This window comes from Notothenia rossii (assembly GCF_949606895.1).
Source record: "Notothenia rossii genome assembly, chromosome: 3".
NCBI classification, from domain to species: Eukaryota; Metazoa; Chordata; class Actinopteri; order Perciformes; family Nototheniidae; genus Notothenia; species Notothenia rossii.
Genome location: NC_136901.1, coordinates 25636643 through 25664302, shown reverse-complemented (window position 1 = coordinate 25664302; position 27660 = coordinate 25636643). Strand labels below are relative to the sequence as shown.

The 27660-nt window shown below is 44.0% G+C and overlaps 1 protein-coding gene across 2 annotated transcripts in view; it reads right to left on the bottom strand.

Moving 5' to 3' along the window:
- The window catches only part of efnb3b (ephrin-B3b), an 84090-nt gene that overhangs the window by 27811 nt on the left and 28619 nt on the right, over positions 1 to 27660 (bottom strand). For both annotated transcript variants that reach the window (XM_079667938.1, XM_079667937.1), the window contains one exon: positions 9453 to 9742. In XM_079667938.1, coding sequence (XP_079524064.1) covers positions 9453 to 9742 — 290 coding nt within the window. The remainder of the gene's footprint in view (positions 1 to 9452; positions 9743 to 27660) is intronic.

The following is a 27660-nucleotide window of genomic DNA, read 5'->3' as shown; positions in this document are numbered from 1 at the left end:
CTCGAGGCCTGTCCCCCGAGGGCCACAACAGATGTGAAAGCCTTAACACATTTGAAGTTGAAAAATGTCCAACAGTTTTACTTGTGTGTCCTTTTAGCTACACTTAAATTCATGGTGGTCGGAAAGGAATTAAGAGGTAAAGTTGTCGCCAGAGATTTAGCTATTTTTGTTATTTATTTGAATGTACTTAATGTAGTTTAGTTTTCCATGGTTGCCAACTTCTTTTGATCCTTGTTTGTCTAGCAAGTGTATATGTAAATGTTCTGTGAAGCACCTTTTCTTTCTGAAACGGGCTATAACAGTAACAGTAAGTAACATTTATATTAGATTTTGCTGAATGTTTTCCCTTCTCGGGTAAGACTCGATGAATATCCACATAGTAAAAGCTCATTATTATATGACCTTGTAGTACCAATGACTGCCATTTTGTAAGACTCATTACACAATGTTGTTAAGGGGTTTCATGGGCATTAAACACAATTACATCAATGAAAGAGAAAAGTATTGTACGCTTAATCTTTAAATCTGATGTAAGACCACTCTCCCAACATGTATTCAAGTCTACCTCTTTATCTATTACAGAAGTAAAGATAGGATGTAGAAAGCATTTACAATTCAGTGGGATTACTCTGTATAACAGAACCCCTCCCCTCGCTCTAAGCCCCTCACTGTGGTCATCTCCTCTCTACCTCCTCCACCCTCTCCTCTGCCTCCCCCCGCAGCTTCCTCTCCTCTCCTCTGTGTCCGTGGATTCTGTAGAGCCTTGCTGAAGGCTCAAATCTGAGGGCTTAAACTTGATCAAATATTCAGCAGATATAGATTTCTCACAGTCCCTGGATCCTCCACCTCTTCCACCGGCTCCCTCCGCCCCGCCTTTCCTTCAATCTCTCACTTCTGCTCTCCTGGCTGCAGTCGCAAACAAAGTTGTGTGACACACACACACACACACACACACACACACACACACACACACACACACACACACACACACACACACACACACACACACACACACACACACACACACACACACACACACACACACACACACACACACACACACACACACACACACACACACACACACACACACACACACACACACACACACACACACACACACACACACACACACACACACACGGGGAATCATAAGCTAACGCAGAGTGGCGGAGAGGTGCAGCTCATTTGAGCTGCAGTGCTCCGTATCTCTGCGCTTCCTCTCCTCCATTGTCTCTTCTCTCTCCTCTATTTCACTCTCCGTTTCACTGATGTTTCCCATCTTTCTCTCCCTTCATCCGTCTCTCACTCTTTCTTTCTCCCACCCTCTCTCGTCCCTCCCTCTCCCCCATCTGGATTCTGTGTCATTTATTTCAGCTTAACCCTGATAAATAAACCAGTGAGTACCTCTGCATTATTGAACACTTCAACATTGCTGTCTGCACGTGCTGCGGCGGCCCGTGCTGTACGACAATTAGACCACACACACAAAGCCCCACCCTGTCCCAAGTTGCACACAGAGAGCCCAAACTAAACTTATTAAAAAGACACACAAATTCATAAAATATACACACTCGTAAAATGAGTCAGATGGATGGATCAGAGAGATAAACAGAGAAGAAGAAAACAATACCGAAAATAAAGTTTGTACACACACGGTAGACAGACACACACTTTCCCCAAAAACGTATATGCAAACATGCACAGACACTCGTCCTTATTTTTCTAGGTGTGCAGGCCCCAGTCAGCTTTTCTATTATTCATATTAGCAGAGGGTTGTTTATCCCTGCTATTGTGCGACGGCAGGCACCAGGCTCTCCGCAAAGCCCCGGGGGGCCTGCTCCCTAAACACACCGCTGGGAGTCATTCATGTCCGCACACACACCTTCATGTCCATCCTACACATGCATACCTGGACATGCTAGCCAAACAGAAAAAACCCAATTTCATACCTCCATCACACACCGCCATCTGTCTGAGTGTGCATCAACAACAACAACAACAACAACAACAACAACAACACTGCAGTCCCACAGCGACTGACCCGCTCAGTGCAACCGATATGTGTGTGAGCTATTTGCAGACTATTTTGTGTTCATACAACCACAAGCCTGCCTGTATGCCAATGTGTGTGTGGGTGCATATATTTATGAGAAAGCCCCCGTGTATGGCGATGTGAGCATGCATATGTTAGTGTGACGAAGATTAGATGTGTGTTTGTGAGGGAGTGGGTGAAAGAGGTCACGTATGAGGACGTATGTATGTTGACTGTGAGGCCGCAATCATTCACTGCCGGCGTGGATGCGTGTGTGTGTTTAAACATGTAAGAGTGTGTGTGTGTGTTCCATTTCCCCTGACAGCAGCGACGGTGATTGAAAGTGGCCGCGTTGTTTCAGTGTCACCCTGCAGATGAGAAGCTCTGTGTGTCAACTGATACTTGCATCCCATTCCACACACACACACACACACACACACACACACACACACACACACACACACACACACACACACACACACACACACACACACACACACACACACACACACACACACACACACACACACACACACACACACACACACACACACACACACGTTGACGTCTTCTTCAATCTATCGTCTTTGCATGTTTTCTTTCCCTTTCCCCTCGTCTTCTTTCCTTTCCTCCCTGAACATGCATCTTTTTGCTTTTTCTTACTAATGCTCCCAATTTTCCTCATCTCTCCTTCTTTTTGTGATTCCGCCTCTACCTTTTTCCGGCCATCACTTCCGTCACTCAATCTCCAAAGGCAAAGACATTGGTTTGACTGTTATCCGGGACTAGTACTTGTCATGTCATGTAAGCCTATTTTAGTACAAGGTGGAAGGTTTTGGACCATTACCTTGACACCATTAATATTAATGAAATATGCAAAAGTGTGTTCGGGCTTGGATTTATCAACTTATATACACTAAGAAAAACTGAAATGTTGAGTTGAATTAAATGCATTATGTCCACAAATGTCATACAACTGTATTAGGTAAGGTAAAAGCAATAATATTAGGTTGAAACTTATATTTTGTGTTTAAACTTAATATTATTGCTTTCAACTAACCCAGGGGTTGGCAACCCGCGGCTCTTGAGCCTCATGCGTCTCTTTAAGCCCTCTGCTCTGGCTCCCTTGAGCTTAGACAAAAATAAGAAGGAAATACAATTAAAATAATTTTAGGACTATTTATATTTTGGTGCATGGTTGAAAATGTTTCGTATCTTGTATTGTGAGAAACTAAACAAAACGGTTATAATTAGGTCAACTCAAATATGCGTTGCATCCTGCTAAGGTCCCGCAACAGCGCCTTTTCCTGCAGGCGAATAACCTGACCCACGGCTCGATGAGCGAACTATGGATAAATCAAAGAAAATAAAAGTATCGGAGGAACACAGAGGATTTCATTCTGCGTGGTTAGAGTTATCTGCAAACGATGCTGGCTTACCGGTATGTTTGATATGGGGAGAGAAGTTGTCAAAGGTGCTGCAGCCTTTACGTATTGGAGGAAAAACACGGAAGAGGAAGACAGCTGACGATCTTCAGTCATCATTCAATCAGTAAACTCTTTTTAGGGTGCAGCTATATGTTTTATTTATTTCAAAGTGGGCCCATTTTAAATTATATTCATTTTCTTCAAACGTGCAGAGGACTCCCCAAGTACTGTGTTGATTTATTTATTAGTAGGCCTGTGTATTTTTTTTTATTCTCCTTATAAGAGTTTTTTGTTTCTTATTAGAGGTTAACAGTTTTCTATAATGTAATAAATAATAAATGCAAAAAAACTGAAGTTTTTGTCTATGATATAAAAATATATACAACTTTATAAGCTTTCAAGCTATCAAATATGTTTTGCGGCTCCAGACAAAATAAATTGGTGGAAAAGGGGGCAAAATGGCCCTTTTGGTCAAAAAGGTTGCAGACCCCTGAACTAACCTAATACAGTTATGTGAAATCTATTGCCAGAATACATTTAATTAAAGTCAAAGTTTCATATTTTTCAGTGTGCCATTTTATTTTGAAATGTAACAACTTAGAATGCACTGAAAATAAATGTTAAACGTTGACTTAAATAAATGTATTATGTAAACAAATGACACATCATTTTATTAGGATAGTTGGAAGCAATAATATTAAGTTCAAATACAAAATAGGTTCAACTTAATACTACTGCTTTCAACTAACCTAATACAATTATGTGGAACCTGTTGACATAATACATTTCATTATAGTCAATGTTTACATTTTTCAGTGTAGGTTTTTTTTCACTGCACACCCTGTCACCATGCTATATAGGGACTATTTATTCAGATAAAAACAGTTCACAGTGAAGTCTGAGGATTATCAAGGACATCATTTTGGAGTTTTTGTTGTTGATTACATCAGCAGGGAAATATCTGATCAAAGTAAAACTGTCTGCATGACTTGCTACCACAAATTCGAAAGGAGAAAGGATATTTTTTGCAATTTGGGTGAACTGACCCTTTAAAAATCAGCTGCTCCCAGACCAGTTTAACAACTCCTCTATTCTCCCCAAGTGTTCCTTTAAGTTGCACATCATGGGGATGCTTTCCTCACGTCATCAGGACTACTCTCTGATTGTGAATGTGTGAGTGTGTGTGTGAGTGTGTGAGTGTGTGTGTGTGTGTGTGTGTGTGTGTGTGTGTGTGTGTGTGTGTGTGTGTGTGTGTGTGTGTGTGTGTGTGTGTGTGTGTGTGTGTGTGTGTGTGTGTGTGTGTGTGTGTGTGTGTGTGTGTGTGTGTGTGTGTGTGTGTGTGTGTGTGTGTGTGTGTGTGTGTGTGCTGCTGCTGCATTCATACAAGGAGTGTGTGTTTCGAAGGGCCCTGGCGCCTGCTTTCAAAGGATTCATTAAAAGCAGTGAAAGGCTTGATCTGCGGTTTGGGTGGATGTACTGAGCATGTCTGTGTGTGTCTGTGGTGGGATTTGTATCAGGAACGAAAGGAGGAGGAGGAACTAAAAAGGGTGGAGAGACATAGGGAGAGATAGACAAAACAGCGAGAGAGGGAGAGAGGGGGAGAGTGTCACCGAGAAATGGGTTTACGTAAACTATGACCTCGCGTTATGAATGAAAACATCAATCAGTGGGTATGACTAATCGATTTTCCCACTCTTTCGCCCTCTCCACAGGATACATAAGTAAAGAATTACATTTAATGGGATTTGAGTAATCTGATTACAAAACAGTGGCATCTGTGGTCCATTAGTGACCGCAAAAACAAAGGGGAAACTTTGGATTTCTTCCATATTGCTCGCTAGATTTCCTCTAGCCACAAACGATTTCCTCGATATGTGATCAATGATACCACTTGTTGTTACTGTCAACACAAATTATGATGTGGGATTTTAATATCATTCACTGTGCATCGCAGTGTCAAAGGAAAGCGATTACCCAGTGGGCTTTAAGCAAGTTACTGGTAATCTGTAATGGGTTTAACTTTGAAATTAACCTCCACTGCCCTGCTTCCTCCTGCTGCTTCTCCACCATCCACACACTCTTTCCGTGTGTGCCTGCAGTGAGCAAATTAAATCACGTCATGCTATTGGTTGATTAAAATGCAATTTCCCTGAGGCTTGCGCATACATTGGTGCCCTTACACGCACACATATACATTTACTGTAACTGAATTCAGAGACCAGTCCATAGTGTATTCATTAGCAGCTAGCGCACCATGCTATACTGCAGATACGTGGCTCTGAATGAGCAGTAGGATTAATAGTTTTTAATTATCCGTCAGCCTCATTAAGTAGACAGAAGCTCTAGTGAGTTCTTCATTAGGAGCACATGATCTGCGACGTTATCAATAAGTTATCAGTAGCCAGCGCTCTCTATGATCGGCTACTCCCCTGTCTCCTCACCTGTCAAACTCTCACCATGTGACTTGTGTGTGTGTGTGTGTGTGTGTGTGTGTGTGTGTGTGTGTGTGTGTGTGTGTGTGTGTGTGTGTGACCTTGTGTTGCAGCCGTCATCGATCGTGCTGGAGCTGTCAATCGATCAGTCTGCTCTGTGTGTGGAGATAAAGGTGTTTCTATCTCTGGACACTCCAGTTGCCAGGAGTACGGAAGAGAGGTGGGTAAAATAGGGACTGTGGTCCACATTTGGCCCTCTGCTTGCATATTAGCGAGCCCGCAAAAGGGTTTTATGACTGTTTTCCACTTTACTGCAACGCAATAAAACTCAAGTTTAAGACAGATGTAAAAAAGCCCAAACGTGTTTATTGATGGAAGTTTTCCAGGGGGTGCTGGCTTTGTGCACCATAAGCAGTCGACTTGTTTTTTCGACACATAACGTATGAGAAATATGAACCCTCGTCGATTTGAATATCGGATGAAATACTAAAGGAAAATACAAACTAGGGAAAGTCCCTTCAAACAACAGATCCTGTGTTGATAGTGTCCCGTAAATGTCTCGCAGTCATATTTTTGATTCTGCTGTTCAACATCTGTCAGTCATCGAAGCAGGTATCAGCAGGTATCAGATTGCATTCATTTTCTCCCCTACTTATCGTGCCAAAATTCCTGTATCAATGGGTTCCTGGGCACACATGCGGCCACACACACACACACACACACACACACACACACACACACACACACACACACACACACACACACACACACACACACACACACACACACACACACACACACACACACACACACACACACACACACACACACACACACACACACACACACACACACACACACACACACACACACACACACACACACACACACACACACTCATATCTAATCTAGGTGAAATACTTGTTGTTGATAATGATGCAGGGTGCAGGAGAAATATGCCCAGTGCCTCACCTCTCCTCACAAACACACCGGGTGTAAGGACTGATAGCGCAAAAAAACAAGCGTACCTGAAACCGGCAAACAAATATAGAACACAAAGAGGCATGAGGGACTTCACAGAGTTTCCAGAGATCTGATATTCTCTTTGTCTCTTTCCGTCTCGGTCCGTTCCTCCATCTCTGTCCCAGCTTCCTGCTCCTCCTGGCTTTACTCGCTCCATCGTTTTTTCTTCCACCCAAAGATGAAAAGCATTGAAAGAGCATTTGCACACCTGAGTGAATAAAGCTTGCAGGTGCGTGGGAGGAGAGCTAAGGGAATCCAGGTCTCTCTCTCTCTGTCTTTGTCTATACTGCTCACTCTCTCACTCCTGGGGTGTTTTTACAGTGTTTGTACTGGAAACTTGTGAGTGCGCGAGTGTGTGTATACATCATTTTGAGTGTGTTTGCGTGCATCGCTTCAGTTGTGAACGCTAAATACTCTTGGCCTGTATTTGAAAACAACCCACAGGTTTCAGTTGACTCAACCTTTACTCACAGATTGCAGCGTCCGATACAAACGATTGGCCTGGCTCGCCTTGATGACCTCATCAGGTCTTCCCACAGCCTAACTCCAAACAAACTCTCCGGATAAACCAAAACAAACTGTGCTTTGCCATTTGCGGTCACTGCGAGCCTGGCAGTAACAATAAACAGGCCCCAGGCCAGAACAGCAGCAGAGCAGGACAAAGACATCGCAGTGAAACACACACACACCCAAACACTTAGAAACAACCATTAAACCCAAACGTTACCATACTTCACTGAACACAAAAGGCCACACAAGTCGCATAGGACAGAGACACACTGCAAGAAAGGACAAGAATGTAATTGGTGTTTAATTTGCTTTAAAAAGAGACCTGATTAGTGTTTATTTCAAGAAATGGGAACCAGGGGAAATAAAGCTAGTCAAATAACTCTCAGTTACAACAAGGCAGGGGCGGTTCTAGGGGGGGGGGGGGGGGCGTGCTCCCCTAACACTGACTTTGGACAACCCTGTGGCCCCCCTAAAAAGGAAAAGAAAAAAAAAAGTTTATGATTAAATGATTTCTTGGCTGACGGAATAGGCGGAGGTAACGATATTTGTCATTCTAGTCGGACCCATTAGAGCAGGGGTCTCAGGGGGACACGTCGATTATGAGCTACCGGTATCTCGCAAGCCCTCAATAGCCCCCACTTTACAAATATGTTTTAGTTTTTTTTAACGCAAGCCGTCATCGCCACGGAGGAGCACACAGCCTCTGTGAGCAAGTGAGACAGAGAGAGAGAGAGCGAGAGAGAGAGCACACCTTTATCTATTTAGTGTGTTGTAAAAAATAAAGAAATCATTCTAATATGTACTATAGGACAGTAAAAAAAAAAAAACATTTTGAAAGGGGAGTGATTATTAAAATATGCATAAATAAAAAGAAAAAATACTATAGGTAACATAAGACAAGAATAAACAAGTTTAAATGATTTGTTATTCGTTGTGATCATATTCTAAAGATTTTTTGATGATTGAAAAGTATACAGCTCCCTTTCATCTGAGTGTTGAGAGCTGTATCCATAAATTAATTTTGTGCTCAAAGTGCACCAGATTGATGCATTTCACTTCAACATTTTAAAAAAATCATCCCGGGGTGTATGCACCTGGACCCTCCTAGAGAAGGTTAGCTCCACCCCCAAATAAAGCACGTTAAAATAATTTAATTGCATACATTTTCTTTTAGTCAACACTAAAAACGGGTCCCAAAGACCCAAACAGCACACAAAGGTAAGCATATAATAATGTGTAATGAAACAAATACCAATAACTGTATTGCATTGTTTTCTTAGGTGTATGCGCAATTACCCCATACTGTCTTTGTCTTTTTCGTCCTGCATTTATTGTGCCCCCGTCAGAAAATCTAATTTGGAAGAAATACATTCAAACTAAATACAATGTGAAACAGAAAACAGCCCTATACAGAGCCATGGTCAGCTGGAATTCAATGCCGGTCCATGTTTTTCAGGAAAATTCCCAAATACATTTAAAAATGAGCTTAAAAAAACGTTATGTATTATGTAGTATAATTTAACTGTGGCTGGTATATAACAGTAGTATATTTAACTAATTGTATTATATATGTTTGGTTTAATGATGGTTTTAATAGGATGATACTTTTAGTTTTCACTTCATACGGAATTGTATGAAATTATGTGGGTTTTTTTTGTATGTTTGACTGTGTTTGTGCGGACCCTTGAAAGAATAGCTAATTCTCATGCTAGTGCGAATGGGGTTCCTCATAAAAAACAAGAATATATTTTTACTTAAGGCAAGGCTCGTATGGTCATTTTTTGCAGTGTACTGTATCCACCCATGGACCAACGTAATCACATGTAATTCTCAACCCTAATTACTCTAAACACTCCCGCCCAATCATCGCCATCATCACTGAAATAAACAAACACATTCAGACACAATCAGAAATCAGCCATGCAATCATAACAACCCATCCAACACACTGCAATAAAGCTCAACACACACCCATAAACACACGCTTTCCATCCCCTAATCTCAACCGTAGCTCCCTCCACTCACCGATGATGAAGTAGTCCTGCATGCTCTTGAACTCGTGCCCCCACAGGTTGGGCGAGAACTCCTGGAACTTGATGGTGAAGCGGCGTTCGCGGGTGGGCTCGTCGCAGGTCAGCACAATGTTGGGGGCTCCGCTCACCTCACAGCGGTCCGCCTGTTCCCGTGACGACACCAGGTAGAGCTTGTAAAACTCGTACTCGGGCGTGGACCTGCCGGTGTCCAGCGGGGGGCAGATGAGGTCCAGCCGGTCCCCGATCTGAGGGTACAGAACGTAGCCCTTGTCGTCTTTGAACCTGGAAGGGACAGAAGGAGCGAGGAATTAGAAAAGAAAAGGAAGGCGTCGAGTCATTAATCAGTCTTTTGTTTCCTGCTAAAATAAACCAGTTCTGAGCCACCTGTGCCTGCTGCTGAATGAGCAACAGATGGATCCTTTAACTCGCCTATTTCCCCCTACTTCTTTTTTATTCTTCACTGGGAACAGGTGCTGTTGCATAGAAGAACAAATACACTACACAATCTCACGAAATCCCCTGCTGAACCCATGAAGTGGTGGAGAAAAGAAGAAGTAGGACGACGATCCACATTGGGGGGAAAAAAGCCCAAATTAAAGTCAAATACATTTAATATATTAGAAAAGCATTCATTTTCCACTACCCCACCAAATCAACCTCAGTTATGGAAATGTTTAGTCTCAAAGCGTACAAGATCACTCTCTGAATTGAAATGCCAAAGCCAATTTCAGCCAATCGCTGTGGAGGAACAGGAGCTTTATTGTCAAGACATAAAAGCCTGGAGTTTATTCGAGGATACATAGGAAAGTAAATACTGCAAGCAAATGTGAAGTCTGGTAAACAAAAAGACTTGCAGAGTAAACTTGGATACAGACGCAACAGAAACTCATTTTGTTTTTATCAGCGCTCATATTTGGAGGTGAGAACTGAAGCATGTCCATCAAAGAAGAAACAGGCAGACGACTATCGCCACAGATCAGCAGAACGAATGCCAGATCTCAGGTAATTAGTTTGCTTATTAGCTGTTTTGATGTCTGCCATCCAAATCTGATATGAATGATGTGAAGTCTTGTTGTTTACTGATGGGTTTGACACCTGGTATCCATGGGAAACTGCAGCTGGAAGTGATAAACTCAACAAAAATATGGTTTATTATTAACACTTTAGAATGTTACCTTGGCTTTTAGTGAAGATATTTGACGTTACATGGTCCTAATGTTTCTGAATGGCATTCCTGGAGTGAACACTACACCAGGTTTTGAGGAAATTATTCACATGACAAATTGAATACGCTCTGAAAAAGCTCAAATTGGGGAAAATCCTGTCAGAAGTTGACATGAAAAGTGTTTTTTTGCAGTATAGAGGGCTTGTGGGCGCTCTGTGGCAACACAGCATTCAGAGTTCCCTCCAGAGCAGAGGACATGAAATACAGCAGTCAGCGGGGGGCATCAACTCAACAGATGACTCAAACTCTGTCATTCCCTCGCAGCACAGGGCCATCTCTTGCTGAAAAGGGCAAATACTATGAGTTACCGACTTAACTCCTGAGGCCTGTGATGACTTTAACGCTACATGCTGCACGGCTAGAAGTGGGAAATCAGAAAGCAATCTATGTAGAGCCACAGCGACTTTATCTCAGGTTAAAACAAATGTCACAACTGGCAGAAGGAATTAGGCCAAGTGTTTATAGTAGTAAGAGATAAAAGGAGGAGGAGATTTGCCGGATTTTCTCGACTGTTAGCGTTCCTCACAGAATGTTAAGAGACACTTTGATGTTCAAGTGGGAGGAAGCCAATGCCTGTAATGTTAAGAAGCCCGTTTTCAGTTACCTCAGTGACTCAGACGCCGCCTCTGTTTCCAACAAATCCACACTTGGGAGTCACAGCTCTCAAACCTGCTTAATTATGCTCTCTGTTCTGCTGTCAGACTTTGACCATTAAATAATAAACAACACGGGATCACAAAGCATGAACAAACCGACAATTGTGTTGGGAACTGTGCTGTTAAAAAGACTGGATAAATCCTACTAATGTCACATTAGCAACAAATTACCCTTTCATTTGTCCAACCAGGCCAAATCTCTGACACTTTTCTTTCCAGTTTTCCCTTAAATCCATGCCAATTAACAACTTCCAGTATTATCTAGTGGGGAAAGGCGCCTCACTAGATTTGCATGTGGGAAAATAATTTTCTTTGCTTCAAGTTGGTTATACTTGCAAATAAAATAATAGGGCCTTCGAAAAATGACATATTACCCTTCCATAAAGTTTAAGGACCTGCGAGAGGTCCGATTTATAGCTAAAGATGTCTCAATATCTCGACTTTCCGTGGGGGAATCAAGCTCCACAAACACTGGATCCTACATTTCCCATAATTCAACTTTAAAGCATTTTTGTCACTGCCTGCTAAGCACCCACATCTGTTAAACCCCCAGTTTAAACACAGGCTTTCCATTAAAAACATTGAGTACTCCGAGTCCAAACTGATATAGCTGATGACATCACTCTGACATCAGCAGGGTTATTATCTAAAGTCTTTAGAAATCTCCCTCCAGAGCCACAAGATATATTTCCCAGGCAATGTAGCCATGAGCAGTAAAATGATTTAATGTGTAACATTGCTAAAATTGTTTCGCAAAAACAACATCATGTCATAAAGGAGAGTATCAGGTTATACAGGATGATTTACTAGAGCTTTAGAGATGTAATGAGTTTCCTTTGTTGTACCTGCATCTCCCCGACCACATCCTCCCCCCCGTTCCATGCGGGCTACCTGTTAGCGCTGCGAGCTAAAAGCCTTAAAGCTGCTGTAAATGGAGATGTAAGATTTATCAGTTGGTGTGTTTGGCTGGCGGGGAAAACCAAAGGGCAACTTCAGAAAGCTTTAGCTGAGGCGGGCCCAGAGGCCTGCTGGGAAGCCACTGTTCCACTTCTCATTACCCAGGTCACTCGGGGTTATCAGGCGATACTTAGACTGGAGAGCCAGGCACTCAGCTTCACTCAACACGTACACACAGACATCTTCCACCTTCCTGTGGGCTTCAGACAGGCGAGCACACGCACCCACACCATTTATAGAGTATGAACTGTAAACATGGTGGGGGTTCCTGAGGCGTCTGTGGCAAAGCCTAAACAGAACAAATCTATTCAACACACACACACACACACACACACACACACACACACACACACACACACACACACACACACACACACACACACACACACACACACACACACACACACACACACACACACACACACACACACACACACACACACACACACACACACACACACACACACACACACACACACACACACCACCACCCCCCCCCCCCCCCCCCCCCAAACAAATGCCCTTCTGCTAAACACAAAAGGTTTTCCCAAACACATCCACCCACATAGGTTTAGCTTTTCCCTAAAAATGCACGCTAAAACCCACTGACACACATGCACACACTCTTATAAAAACAAGCACCTTGTTGCTTCCTGCGTGACGCATTGTGTGAGTGTATCTGACGGTAGCCTGAGTCACAGTCGAGCTGCACTGCAGAATGGCAGAGCAAACACACAGAGGATCGTACGAGAGTGAAGGCAAATGCCATGGGGCAGGTGCAGTGCTCCAAACAGAAAGAAAGAAACAAGTGAGAGGGAAGGGGAGTGGAGTTGAAAGAAAATATTGAACATGTCAGGCAAAGTATGTAGCAACAACAAAGAAATGTGGTGAACAAGCAGAAACGGAGACAAAACACTCCACGGGAGGAAGAGACCTTAAAATATCACATGGAAGAAAAGGCAAGGGTAGCGGAAGAAAGAGAGGCGCATTCCTGCCACAGTACTCCTTTTCTGATAGGCTCCAATTTCAGGGTGTCAGATTAGCAGAGTTAACCCAGTTTAACCTAGTGTGGGGCTAAATGTGTGCTATAATAAACACTAGCAGGATGGCATAGGGACACCAATGTAATCATGAGGTAGAGTCAGAAAAGTCTCTTCCCCTCGACTCTGCCTAACCTTTTTTTCTGTATCAAATCCACCTTACAAGTCGGGTGTGTTTGTTTCAGATGCTGGAAACACACTCCCGGAGCAGAAGGGCCAGGGAGAAGAGGGGAGAGGGAACTTATAAACAACTTTTACAGAGTTCAACTGTGACCACATCTGAATAAATCATCCGGTTAAGACACGGCCCTGAGCCATGTTACGTTTCTCTCTTCTTCTTTGGGCCACATTCTGCTCCGACACTCTCCCTGTCTCTCTCTCCCTGCTTTTTCCTCCCTCATCTCTTTTCCTGGCTGTCCACTCTCTTCCCCCCTTCCACTTTTTCTCAGCCGTTAACAATAGAGCCATTCATGTGTCCACACTTTGAAACATGGCGTTGGGGGTTGGAGGGGGCCAGAGGTGGCACCGAGGGGGGGGGGGGAAAGAGGAGAAAGAGGAGGAGATGGAGGGAAGAGGGGGGGGGGAGTTTACCTCTCTTTTCTTCCCCGCAGCTCTTTTATGAGGGCAGAAACATCATTTTCGCGACCCCCGAGCTGTGCTGAGAAGACTCGAGTGTCAGTCTGCGTGATCCCCCCTGACCTCTCACACCTCCTGCTTCTCACCCTCCACCCTTTAATGCTAATTACACCCTTTCACACAACTAAGAGTGTGCAATAGATATTTAATTTCCCTAAAAACAAACACATGCAAGACATGTTAGAGCCTGAAATGGCGTCCTGGTTGCCGTGTGTGTTTTTTCTGCGACCTCTACGTGTGTTTCTGTCTTTTTCTCTCGTCCATCTGCATGTCGTCTGCAGTTGTACCTGCTCTGAGTGGCGTATTGGACGGCTTGAACATTTCCCAGATTCCACAGCGGCAACCCGAGCCGTGTCCGGGGCCGAAGCCGGGCACACAGGTGCAGCCAGCGGGAGGGGGGGGGACAAGGGAGGGTGTGTGTATGTGTGCCAGTGTATGTCCGCGCGAACATGAGAATATGACGGGGAGGCGGGGTGAGGGATGGCGAGACTCGGGCGAGTCTGTGAGATGAAAAACATACCGAGTTGGAGAGATATTGATATATACACACACAGCTTCATTATTATTATTATTACTGGCTGCTGTCCCTTAGTGACACAATTCAACTTAAATCTGTAAATAATTGTACAATATATACTTTCACTTGGAATACTATTGGCTGCTATCACACTATTTTATACATGCTACACTTGTTTTTCTAAATACTGTTACTCAAACTGGATGTGTATTTTTTAAATTGTAATTTCAATTGTTATCTTTAATAACTCTTACATGCTTCTTAATTAATATTAAGCTATTTCGGCTCTTTGGCTTTTGCTGTAACCATGTAAATGCCCCCTCTATGGGACTAATAATCTGATTCTGATTCTAAGAATGAGGCAGGAGACAATAGAGAGAGGTGAGATTTGGAAGTTATCAAAACAAACACATGAGGACAAAGAGAGTGCAAAAAAGAACATTATGTGAAAAAATGAAGTGAAAGAAACACACAGAAGGAGGATGAAGAAAACCGAGTGGGAAGGACGCTGAATTTGGCACAGAGCACCGAATAAACTAATATGAAACCAGCGTGGTGGATTTACTCGAAACTCCACATCAACTTTGACCTCCCCTCCTCCCCCCCCCCCATCCTCTGCGGGTTGTTTCGTCCTTGGGCCAAAACCACAGCCCGGTGTGAGCAGGAAGCCAGGGAGAGACAGCAAAGGACCGATCTATTAGGGAATAATAAACGACGGCGGGATTCGGTTCTGATTTATGGCGGGCCCCGCGCATAAAGCTGTCTGCACTAATCTCATGGTATACACAGTGTAATCACACACACAGGGGCCCTGAGTGCACCCCCCCCCCTCTTTTAATGTACACACGCTGTCAGATGCACGGCAGGGGAGCACGCACGTTGAGGAGCAGCAAAGCGGTCGGGAGGAGCACACACACACAAAGCGTGCAACACACACACACACACACACACACACACACACACACACACACACACACACACACACACACACACACACACACACACACACACACACACACACACACACACACACACACACACACACACACACACACACACACACACACACACACACACACACACACACACACACACACACACACACACACACACAGAGCTGCAACACCTGCAGGCCATCTAGTAGCTGTCTAAAGTAAATCCACCGGGTCTCATTTGTAGAAGTGGTGCTTTCCAAGGAATGCCACAATGAGCAAACACAGTGGAGAAAAAAAAGACCCTCCATTTGGAACAAGTCATTTAAGCCCACTTTGAATCCCAACTCCAACTTCTGAAGTGAAAACTCAAAATGACATTCATTCCATTCGCTTTAATGAATTTTCCTTTATTAAAAGTCTTGAAAGGAATCAAAAAACGTCTCCTTTTAGTATGAATAAAATTATTCAAGAGATTTAGAAAAGGGGGAATTATCTCTCTGACAGACTGTTTTACCTACTTTAAGGGAAATATTATTGTAAGCCTCAGTGCTGGATTAAATCACTTGCTATACGGAGGAGAGCACCCACACAGGAGGGGACTATCATTTACACTGTTCTGCTGCAGCAATCAGCACCCCTATACATACTGCGCAGAAACACCAGCCATATAATGTAAAACACATGGCTGGGAGTATATTAAAACTGAATTCACCAAATGCTCAATCCGTCTTTGACACAGTATTTGTAATAACAGCAGCTCCATCACGTTGACCTGCACGTCTCACTTTCGTCTTCTGCCTGCTACTCCATCTGGTTTACAATAAAACATTTACCATTTGTACTCGTATTGTGTTTTTTCCATCTTGACCTCATCTTTGATCGGTTCAGTAACAGAAAAAGGCTTCTTCAATGCCTCATTGAAGTCCGTTCTCATGTTGAACTACAAAAAAAAGCTATTATCATCTGTAGCCGAGTGTGAAGCCGACCTATGAAATATTGCTGAATTACTCTGTTTTACTATGACATTATTATTTAGACGTATATCAGGATTAAAAAGAAATTGAATTACCTTAAATCCCCTGTAGCTTTATGTAACACTCAAGTTAGAGGACACTTAACGATTCCTGGTTTCTCTTTGTTAGATATTTGTCATCTTAAGCTGTTCTTGGAATTAATAATCAATGCTTATAATTTAGTTATTTGAAATCCGGCATCGTGCAGACAAACCAGCCTCGGCTTCCACGAGTGCACACGGCAGACAGAGGGTTTTAAAATATCCATAATCATTATTACTGTCTTCATTAAAGAACCATACACCCTGGAGAAGAGCTGCAGAAAGTGGTCTTTGACTGTGTGAGTAGAGAGGGATCGAGAAACATTTGTACGGAATAGAGGGAGACAGAGAGGGGGGGAGAGAGCTATAATGTAAATTGATGAGAGTTTGAGTCTCTCTAGAAGGCATGGCCCAGATACCTTCGAACATTTCTATTATGGATGAAATGGTGGAATGGATGTGAGTTCATTGGGGAGAGGGAGAGGGAGAAAGACAAATACAAGCCGGGATTGCATCCAATAACTTTTGTTTGGTAAACTATCCTCTGTGTAGTTTGAAAAAGTGGTGTGTAAACAAAACGTTTTAACAATTGATTGTAAAAAAGCTATTGTACCTTGCCGTTAGCATAGTGTTATCTTTACCAAAGCCTGCAGAACGTTATTTCAACTTCTAATGGAGAACCATACGTTCCAAAAGACAGCAAATATGTCAATTTGGGAGGAAATGTGTACGAAACGAGGCACAAAACATAAGGGATATTACCAGTTGATGGATTGGTGTGGTCATAAAAACACAGCCTGATGAAAAATCATAAACTGTGGCTTCCATAAAAATACTTTACTGTGGAACAGCGCAAAAATATAATCATTTTTCCAATCGTAAAGCTGCACTGATGAATGTCTGGTTGTATGGATCCATGGCTATGCACAATGTAAAAGGGAGTAATGATAGTGATGAACACACAGCATTAAAGCCAAATAACTATTTTTTAAAAATGCACTTTTTTGGTTTTCTGGCACAAAAACTCTGTTCTAGTAACCTCATTACATTACATTTCTACTGCAGCACAAAAGCTGTTTTCAATGAAAAAAACTCAATAAACAACTGCAAGTCCAGTCCCAGAAGGGAATTAAGCAACTAGCTGGGGAACAGTGGAGAATATAGCCTTTAAATATGCATATTTTGTTGGAGGAGGAGCGTAAAATACTGAGAACCGATTCTAAAACAATTTTCTATAGTTTGCCAACATATTCACCATGACAAGATTATATTTCAAATGTTGTGATGATAGCCAACACAAAAAAAAGTTTGAAATGCAGTGTGAATCCTTCATGGGAGAAAAAAAAGGATGTACCGAACAAGACATAAGCAAACGATGAAGAGTGGCGTGAACAAGGAGATGAGCACAAGGTTGATGTAAAGTCAGTGAGCTCTGGAAAGCCCTAAGGAATGTTGTGGTTAGAAACGGCAGTAATGGCTTCCATATGGAGAGAGGGAGAGGAAGAGAGGAAGAGAGAGGGGGTGGAGAGAAAAGTAGAGATTCTTCAGAGGGAGAGTCAGCAGGTAGGGATGCAGCAGAGGCTTGTTTGAATAGTTAGTTGGCATCATGGGACTTTGAAGGTAACTGTGTCCTTGTCATCACACACAAACACACACACACACACACACACACACACACACACACACACACACACACACACACACACACACACACACACACACACACACACACACACACACACACACACACACACACACACACACACACACACACACACACACACACACACACACACACACACACACACACACACACACACACACACACACACACACACAAATCATCCCCCTGTCCAGACTGCTGCAGCGTCTGTGTCACATCGAGTACACATCACACCCAGCGGAACCACAGAGACGCGGGATGGAGCCACGCTGGATACCTTGGCATTTACAAAGAGCACGTACACACACACACACACACGTACACACGTACACACACACACACACACACACACACACACACGTACACACACACACACACACACACACACACACACGTACACACACGTACACACACACACACACACACACACACACACACACACACACACACACACACACACACACACACACACACACACACACACACACACACACACACACACACACACACTGCGTTTGTCTCTCCTATCAACACACACACACCCTTCATCTCCCTTGTTGCTGCGCTCCTGCTGCGTTCAACACATTCCATATGATACAATGCGGCAGATGAGCATATCGCATTAAGTTGAAACCTGTAGCCGCACCATGAAGAGAAACTCAAACTCCACTATACTATCTTCTCCTCTTTGAACAAAGCAGAACAACGCATCCATATTCAGGTCAACGGAAACTTTTCTCAAGCAAACATTTTCCTCATCTCTTTCTCATTTGCATCATTGTTTTTTCGCTCTTCATGTTCCTGCTCCTGCATCTCCAGCTCAGAACGTTTGTTGGCGGTTTCTTTTGACTCCTCCAAACATCCACTAGTTCTGCTCTATATTCAATCTGGTGTCTCACCCAGCCCCCCCCCCCCTGTCCTTTCTTATTTCTCATTTTCCCCACCTCTCTTTACCTTGCTGCACTCCCCTCTTCGTGTTCTCTCCAGCCGACCATTTGTGACCTCACTTGTTCGCAGCTCCGCTTTCACTTAGTTCACAAATCCTTGAGTGGTACGGGAAAAGAGCAATGCTGAAAACCATCAGATATTAGGAAAATGGGTTCAAGACAAATTGTTCAAAACGCTTTCAAATCCACACTGAGGTACTCCTGGGACATTTTAGGGAACATGGTGTTAAACCGAAGTGTTTTATATGTTCTTGATTGAGTGGCATAGCTTTCATATTTGGTATTAATATTACATTTGTTTCTGTATTACAGTGTATTTGTAATGCTTATTGCTGTCTCTCAGTAACTTGTAGTACTTTTCACATATGGGATTTTAAATAAAGGCTCTCACTATTCATTTATGAAAATATATATTTTCGGTTTCAAGATCTTTTTTATTAAATGGTTTATTTAGCTTGAAATGTACCCAGATTTTAAGTTAATCTGAAACATTCAAAATCACAACATTTGGACATTTCTAATAAAATGTAATCAAAAGTCAAATACGGTCTTCCCGATTAACAATGATTAGTTAAATTATTGATTAAATGATTTGTTCTTCTAATAGTGATAAATACCCACCTAAAATACCACAAAGAACAATGTTACGTCTTTAAATTGAATAAAATCAGTCCGAAAACATTTCAACATAACATTACATTTCAAGTGATACTTAGCAGGGACAGCTAACATTTTAGAATCTGGAATAAGCAGATTTGTCAATCATCAAACATGATGTGTGTTTTCTTGCTCCTGTCTGAAAGTGAACCCTGAATAGGAGAGTTTGTGATTCCTCTGCAGCCACAGGCACTGCTGGCAGCATGTCTTGCTTCTGTCTGAAAACGAACACGATGACATGCACTAACCAGCCGCCATGAGACGTTCGCTGTCCTGACTGAAGGGATTGTTCTACCGTGAAACCCAACCACTCCTCTGGGGGGGATCATACAAAACCCAAAATCATACTTTTGACGTCTCTCCTTTTCGTGGCTACAGTATCCCCCCTCCTAAACCGTCTCTTACCACCATTTCCTTCCCCTCCCTCCCTCAGCATGTATGATTTGCGGCACTCTGGATTGGGCCCATTAAGGTAGTCTCATGGAGGTGTGTGGTGATAGAGCACCGCAGCTCCTGACAAATCAGTGTGTGTGTCAGAGAGGGGAAGAGATTGAGAGGGCCCCCCCAGATCTCAAATGGATACATGTGAACCCCTCAACATGGGCTAAAGGAGACCCTTGAGACAGGCTCGGACAAACACATGCTGCAGACCCCCCTATAACTCCCAGTGAGGTCTTTAGTGTGTTTTAGTATATAGCTCATGATGACATATTTGCACACACACACATCCATGGATAGTGGCAGCTGGTGTTCATGCCTGGTGTGGGAAAAGTCTTTGAGCTTCGACTCATTCACTCCAACCACCTCGCTAATTGAATTAGGTCACCCCGGGCCCTGGAGGACTGAAGGTTATAATGCATGCAGTGGCTCTCTTTCTCTATGAGTATGACACACACACACACACACACACACACACACACACACACACACACACACACACACACACACACACACACACACACACACACACACACACACACACACACACACACACACACACACACACACACACACACACACACACACACACACACACACACACACACACACACACACACACACACACACACACACACACACACACACACACACAAACAAAGGGACCATGCAGGAGGCGTCCCTGTGGGAGTGAAGGGGTGAGGTGAGACGCCCTGCCACAGTGTGGGTCACCTACATCCTTAAAGCTGCCCCTATGTGTGTGTGTTTCCACATGCGGTCATGCATGTAGGTGTTCTCCTCTTGAGGGTCCCCTCTCCCAGGCTGTGACCCCTCAGGGCCGGTGTGTGTGTGTCAGTGTGTGTAGGCTCAACTTTGCTCCGGGCAGGCCACAGGGTGCAGGAAGGCTGAAACTTTAGCTAAAGGCGACTCAACTTAAGCTCAGTCAGGCCACGGTGTCAGGAGAGCAGTGTAATCTATCGGGGGCCCTAGGGGCCACCAAATATGCAGGACTCCTGGCTGGGACATATATTTTCTGTGTGAGCCTGCAGGGAGTATACTCGTGTTTATTTGTGTGTGAACCTTACCTTAAAAAGATAAGGCTGGTGTTATTTGTTACTTAATGTCAACACCTCCAATGAAAAGACAAAAAACTATGCGTTTATGGACTCTTTCTAAAACTTTCCAACTCCCAGTTTCAACTGAAGACATTCTGAAAAATATACACTTAAAAAAAAGTATATGATACTTTCAAAAATAGCTTGGTATTGTAGTCGTTTTGTCATTTAAGCCTCAATTTACGGGGAAAATAAGACATTTCTATACGTTTAGGTTAGGGATAAGGCTAAGGAATGACTACACACCAAAGAAGGTTTTCGTAAGGATTCATGTCCAAGGATATGTGTGCTTTAGCTGTGTGTTTCCCAACAGGGGCCTTGTGTATCTGCAGCAGTGCTTAATCCACCATTGGAAATGGAACCTGGCTTCCATTGGGTTTCCCCCACAGGCTCCGAGCAGCGCTACCCGAATCCCAGACTCTCACTCCTCCGACTCCAGTGGAACGCATCTTGAAGCGATTTGGGGCTCAAACCCTCTGCTGCTCCCTCTCTTTTTTTCTCCCCCCCCACCTCCCCCTCCCTCGCGCCTCCTCCCGTTCTCAGCTGAAGGAAGCTTTAAGGGCTTAAGGAGAGCGCTGGAGCGGCAGTCCCAGCTCGACCCAGGGGTTAGGCAGCCCTGAGGTAAAATCAACAGATAGCCTGCTGTAAGAGCACAGTCCGAGCAGAGAGGGGGTGGGGGTGCGTTCATGAAAGTAGGACAGATAGGGTGTAGGGCTAGCTGACACATAAGTGTAATCACATGCACACACACACAAACATGCTAAAAGAGAAAGCCTCCAGGTCATCAAAAATCCTATTCACTCCCGTCAGGATATTGGAGTGTGTCATGCCAATATTTCAGCGCCGATAGCTTTGCCAGTCTGTGTGTGTGTGTGTATGTGTGTGTGTGTGTGTGTGTGTGTGTGTGTGTGTGTGTGTGTGTGTGTGTGTGTGTGTGTGTGTGTGTGTGTGTGTGTGTGTGTGTGTGTGAATATGTGTGTAAATATGTGTGGGTGTGTGCTTGAGCACGTCCGTGCGCGTGCCTCGCCACTTCTCTGCCACTTTATTTTCCAAAGAGTGGCTCTTTCAAAAGTCGCCCGGGTATTTTCAAGGGGGCCTGTCTAATTTGTGCAGGTAAAGTGTTTTAAAGTTCCATTCCCCAGTTTACCTGCGGGGCCTGAAGAACACACAACTGCGGCGCTGAAATAACACCTCCCCTTGTTCCCTCCCCAACTTTTATCACAACTTCTATCCTTTTGTCCTTCACTCTCCTCCCGTCCCTCCACACCTGCCCTCCTTCTCTTTCTTCCTATCTTTTCCTTATCCCTCCTTCTTTCCCCCGCTCCTTCGCTCCCCACCTCTCCCATCCCTCATCTTCTCTCTCTGCCTCTCATAGTGTTTGAAGCAGAGTGTTTGTCTCTAGGGCTAGATGATTGACAGCTGAGAGAGAGCCAGGCAGCTCTCTGGTGACAGATAAGGACTTTGGCTCTATTACTCACTGGGACTGACACACTGACACACACACTGACACACACAAACACATACACACACGCTCATATATAAACTCTCACCTATACTCCCACATGCACACGGATTCACTTACTTGCTTGTGCACACACACAAACAGAGAAACACACTCCGGGTCCCATGCTGCTCCCACAGTTCGGCAGGGAGCAGGCAAACCTATTTGCATTAGGAAGCAGCGTGTCAAATAAATAAAGAATCGGATGAATCGAGGAATAAATAGACAGGAGGAAGCACGGCTGGGGATGGGTATGACTGATGTGCAGGGTGTGTGTGTGTTTTCTTTCTCAACCCCTGGGCTCCCGAGTGGGGACAGCTGCAGTGCAGCAAAAGAAACACCCTGTTGAACACACAGTCAAATAAACATGAAATAGATTCTACAAAGCCACAAATCATTATGGTAATGACAAAATGAAAGGGTCTAAAAATACTGTTTTGTTCCTCCCTTTGTTTCCAGGGGAAGTCAGGAGAGACCACTGGCTGATGGTGAGAAAGGGGAAGAGTACGACGGGGGGAAAGAAGGAAAGAGGAATTGATTTCCCACAAACATCTCCCTCTACAGCAACCCACAACTCTGGATTGCAACACTTTTTTCAAAGAGAGAAATTGGATTGAGTGCAACTGGTTCAAATTGGGTGCATGTTTATGTTCTTGGCAACAGAAAGAGAAACATCAGTGACTCGTTGATTGACAGCGGAAAAGTGACAGGGAGATGGCGAGAAAAAGCGAGGCAGCAGGCGCATGAACAGGTGCAACATCAGATATGGAGAGGGAAAACAGAACAGGAAATTAGAGGAAAATACCGGTACTTACGCAAGTTTGTGCAAGTTTAAAAACTAGGCTTCAAATTTGGGGAAAAGAAAAGGAAAATGAGAGCTGCAGAACAAGAAGGGGAGCGGGTTGAAGAGGCGGAGGTGTGGATGAAAGACTGAGATATCACGCTGAGTTACAGGTGTGTGTGTGTGGCAGGGGAGAAAATGAAGGGAATAAGCATGAGTGAGGAATAATTAGGCCGAGGACAGCGGCAGGTGAGAGGACGAACGGAGGGTAAGCGAGGGGGGAAAAGATGGATGGAGAAGCTTGAGGGTTGAAGGCAAGGATGCGGTGACATAGCAAAAGAGAGAAAGGAAAAAGGCTAAGGCATGACCAAAGAGATGGCAGGCTCAGCGTGAGAGAGAGAGGGGAGAAAGGAGAGGAGGGCAGCCTGCAAGACGGAGGTTTCAAAGTGAGAGGAGAAGGTGACGGAGATAGACGCCGAGCATGAAAATGCCCTTTGCCCCCCCCCCCCTCGGACACAGAGACAGAACACAAAGGGAAGCTGCGTTTTCTAGCATCTCTTGGATGACAATAGCTATTTGTCTCCCCATCAGAGAGCAGAGAGGACGGGGAAGAAAGCGCTGAACACTGTGTTCTCCATGTCCCTTCCTCTTCACTCGCTTCTCATCTCCCCAATCTCTCCCCCACCTTCCCCATCTCTCTCACCCTGCCACAAACATCTCTCCGTCTGCACGCCACGGATGTTAATGGCTATAACTCTCAGTTTAATGCGTGTCGGGGAGGGTGTGTGTGCGCAGTGGGGACCTCCACACCCTGTCCTCCTTTTCTTTTTGAGGTTAGGGGTTAAGGGTCACGCTTGAGTGCTGATGGTGCATCCTGCCAGACAAAGCAGATTAACACACACACACACACACACACACACACACACACACACACACACACACACACACACACACACACACACACACACACACACACACACACACACACACACACACACACACACACACACACACACACACACACACACACACACACACACACACACACACACACACACACACACACACACACACACACACACACAGGGTGAGCAGTGGTATGTCACCCTTTTCTAAGCCCCCACCCGGCGTGTTCCCAAGCCGCGGCCTCATTGGGTGAGATAGCATCATATGTTGCAGGTTGCACCAATGAGAGGTCAAGGCCCCGATTGTGTGTGCGGTCAGCGGTCAAACAACCTTTTGCCACGGGCGCTGATGTCACTGCAGTTAGTATTCATAGCGGACACATTGCAGATAAACACAGGCGACAATGTTTTTTTTTGTTGGTTCTCTGCATTCCTGCTCATATCTGCCTGTCATGTTTGCCGTTTAGTGGATACTCCTACTTGCCAAACACACATTAATCTTATTATCCAGACCGAATGTGGTACACCTGGAAAGTGAACCCCGTGATGGTGCCGTGCTCCACTCTCTGATCTCAAAGAGCAACTCCATTCAGTCTCTAAACCAATAAGAATCAGAGGAATGCTATCTGGGCAGCGCTTAACTCCAAATTCCTTTAATTTGGTCACCTCGTCTGACCTCGCTCTGGAAGGGAATTTAAGATAAGATAGAAAAAAAATGGCCTAATATGCAAACTCAATTTATGCTATCTGCTTAAATAATGTAATATTTGAATACGTAATAATTGTATCTCCTCAGTGGGAAATTGTCCTTTGGCCTCCCCAACCGGGGATGTCCACCTCAAGGTTTCTCAAACCAAAAGGATTCTTTATTGCTACACATACAGTGGGGCAAAAAAGTATTTAGTCAGCCACAAATTGTGCAAGTTCTCCCACTTAAAAAGATGAGAGAGGCCTGTAATTTTCATCCTAGGTATACGTCAACTATGAGAGACAAAATGAGAAAAAAAAAATCCAGAAAATCACATTGTCTGATTTTTAAAGAATTTATTTGTAAATTATAGTGGAAAATAAGTATTTGGTCACCTACAAACAAACAAGATTTCTGGCTCTCACAGACCTGTCACTTCTTCTTTAAGAGCCTCCTCTGTCCTCCACTTGTTAACTGTATTAATGGCACCTGTTTGAACTCGTTATCAGTATAAAAGACACCTGTCCACAACCTCAAACAGTCACACTCCAAACTCCACTATGGCCAAGACCAAAGAGCTGTCAAAGGACACCAGAAACAACATTGTAGACCTGCACCAGGCTGGGAAGACTGAATCTGCAATAGGTAAGCAGCTTGGTGTGAAGAAATCAACTGTGGGAGCAATTATTAGAAAATGGAAGACATACAAGACCACTGATAATCTCCCTCGATCTGGGGCTCCACGCAAGATCTCACCCCGTGGGGTCAAAATGATCACAAGAACGGTCAGCAAAAATCCCAGAACCACACGGGGGGACCTAGTCAATGACCTGCAGAGAGCTGGGACCAAAGTAACAAAGGCTACCATCAGTAACACACTACGCCGCCAGGGACTCAAATCCTGCAGTGCCAGACGTGTCCCCCTGCTTAAGCCAGTACATGTCCAGGCCCATCTGAAGTTTGCTAGAGAGCATTTAGATGATCCAGAAGAGGATTGGGAGAATGTCTTATGGTCAGATGAAACCAAAATATAACTTTTTGGTAAAAACTCAACTAGACGTGTTTGGAGGAGAAAGAATGCTGAGTTGCATCCAAAGAACACCATACCTACTGTGAAACATGGGGGTGGAAACATCATGCTTTGGGGCTGTTTTTCTGCAAAGGGACCAGGACGACTGATCCGTGTAAAGGAAAGAATGAATGGGGCCATGTATCGTGAGATTTTGAGTGACAACCTCCTTCCATCAGCAAGGGCATTGAAGATGAAACGTGGCTGGGTCTTTCAGCATGACAATGATCCCAAACACACCGCCCAGGCAACGAAGGAGTGGCTTCGTAAGAAGCATTTCAAGGTCCTGGAGTGGCCTAGCCAGTCTCCAGATCTCAACCCTATAGTAAATCTTTGGAGGGAGTTGAAAGTCTGTGTTGCCCAGCGACAGCTCCAAAACATCACTGCTCTAGAGGAGATCTACATGGAGGAATGGGCCAAAATACCAGCAACAGTGTGTGAAAACCTTGTGAAGACTTACAGAAAACGTTTGACCTCTGTCATTGCCAACAAAGGGTATATAACAAAGTATTGAGATGAACTTTTGTTATTGACCAAATACTTGTTTTCCACCATAATTTGCAAATAAATTCTTTAAAAATCAGACAATGTGATTTTCTTTTTTTTTCTCATTTTGTCTCTCATAGTTGAGGTATACCTAGGATGGAAATTACAGGACTCTCTTATCTTTTTAAGTGGGAGAACTTGCACAATTGGTGGCTGACTAAATACTTGTTTGCCCCACTGTACATTTTATGATGAATCAACCATGTAACTTAAATGCCCTCTTTTATTTGATTAAAATACATTCCATTTAGATGCTTCTGTCTAAGCTGATCTATTGCTTAATATTTTTCATATTCAATCCAGGTTATCTGGAGTTATCTTTTACAAAAAAAGGTTTGAAGACAAGAAAGGTTACTGCCTAACAATAAACAAAATGGATTGTTTCTGAAGTCATTTCAAAAATGTTGTTGCACTGCCAGTGATTTGTATGTTTATAAGAAATCAGCCTTGATAATGAGATTGTTTTCAGATTTTAAAGAAACAATGAAACCTCAGAAAGAATGCTAACCAACAACAGATCAGTTTAGATGTGTCTCCACAGCTGATCTGTGTGTGAGGTCCTCCTTCTGATCTGGCATCAGTGGGCAGCGCTGCCACTGTGTTTAGGAGTGTTAAATGCCCCCCTGACCTGCTGAAGTCTGTTATTAGGCCTACCCACTGCCAGGCCTGCTAACTCATACTGGCATCAATGCCCACTCCTGGCAACACACACATCGGTCAGACACACACACTCACATGTGCAAACACTCACAGGCGAACATGCTGAACACACACACACGCGGCGGGCACTCAGCGGAGGGTGAATAGCCGGCGATCCCCCGCCTCCTCCTTCCGCCTTATCAGTGGGTTGCGTTCCGCCTTAGCCATGCA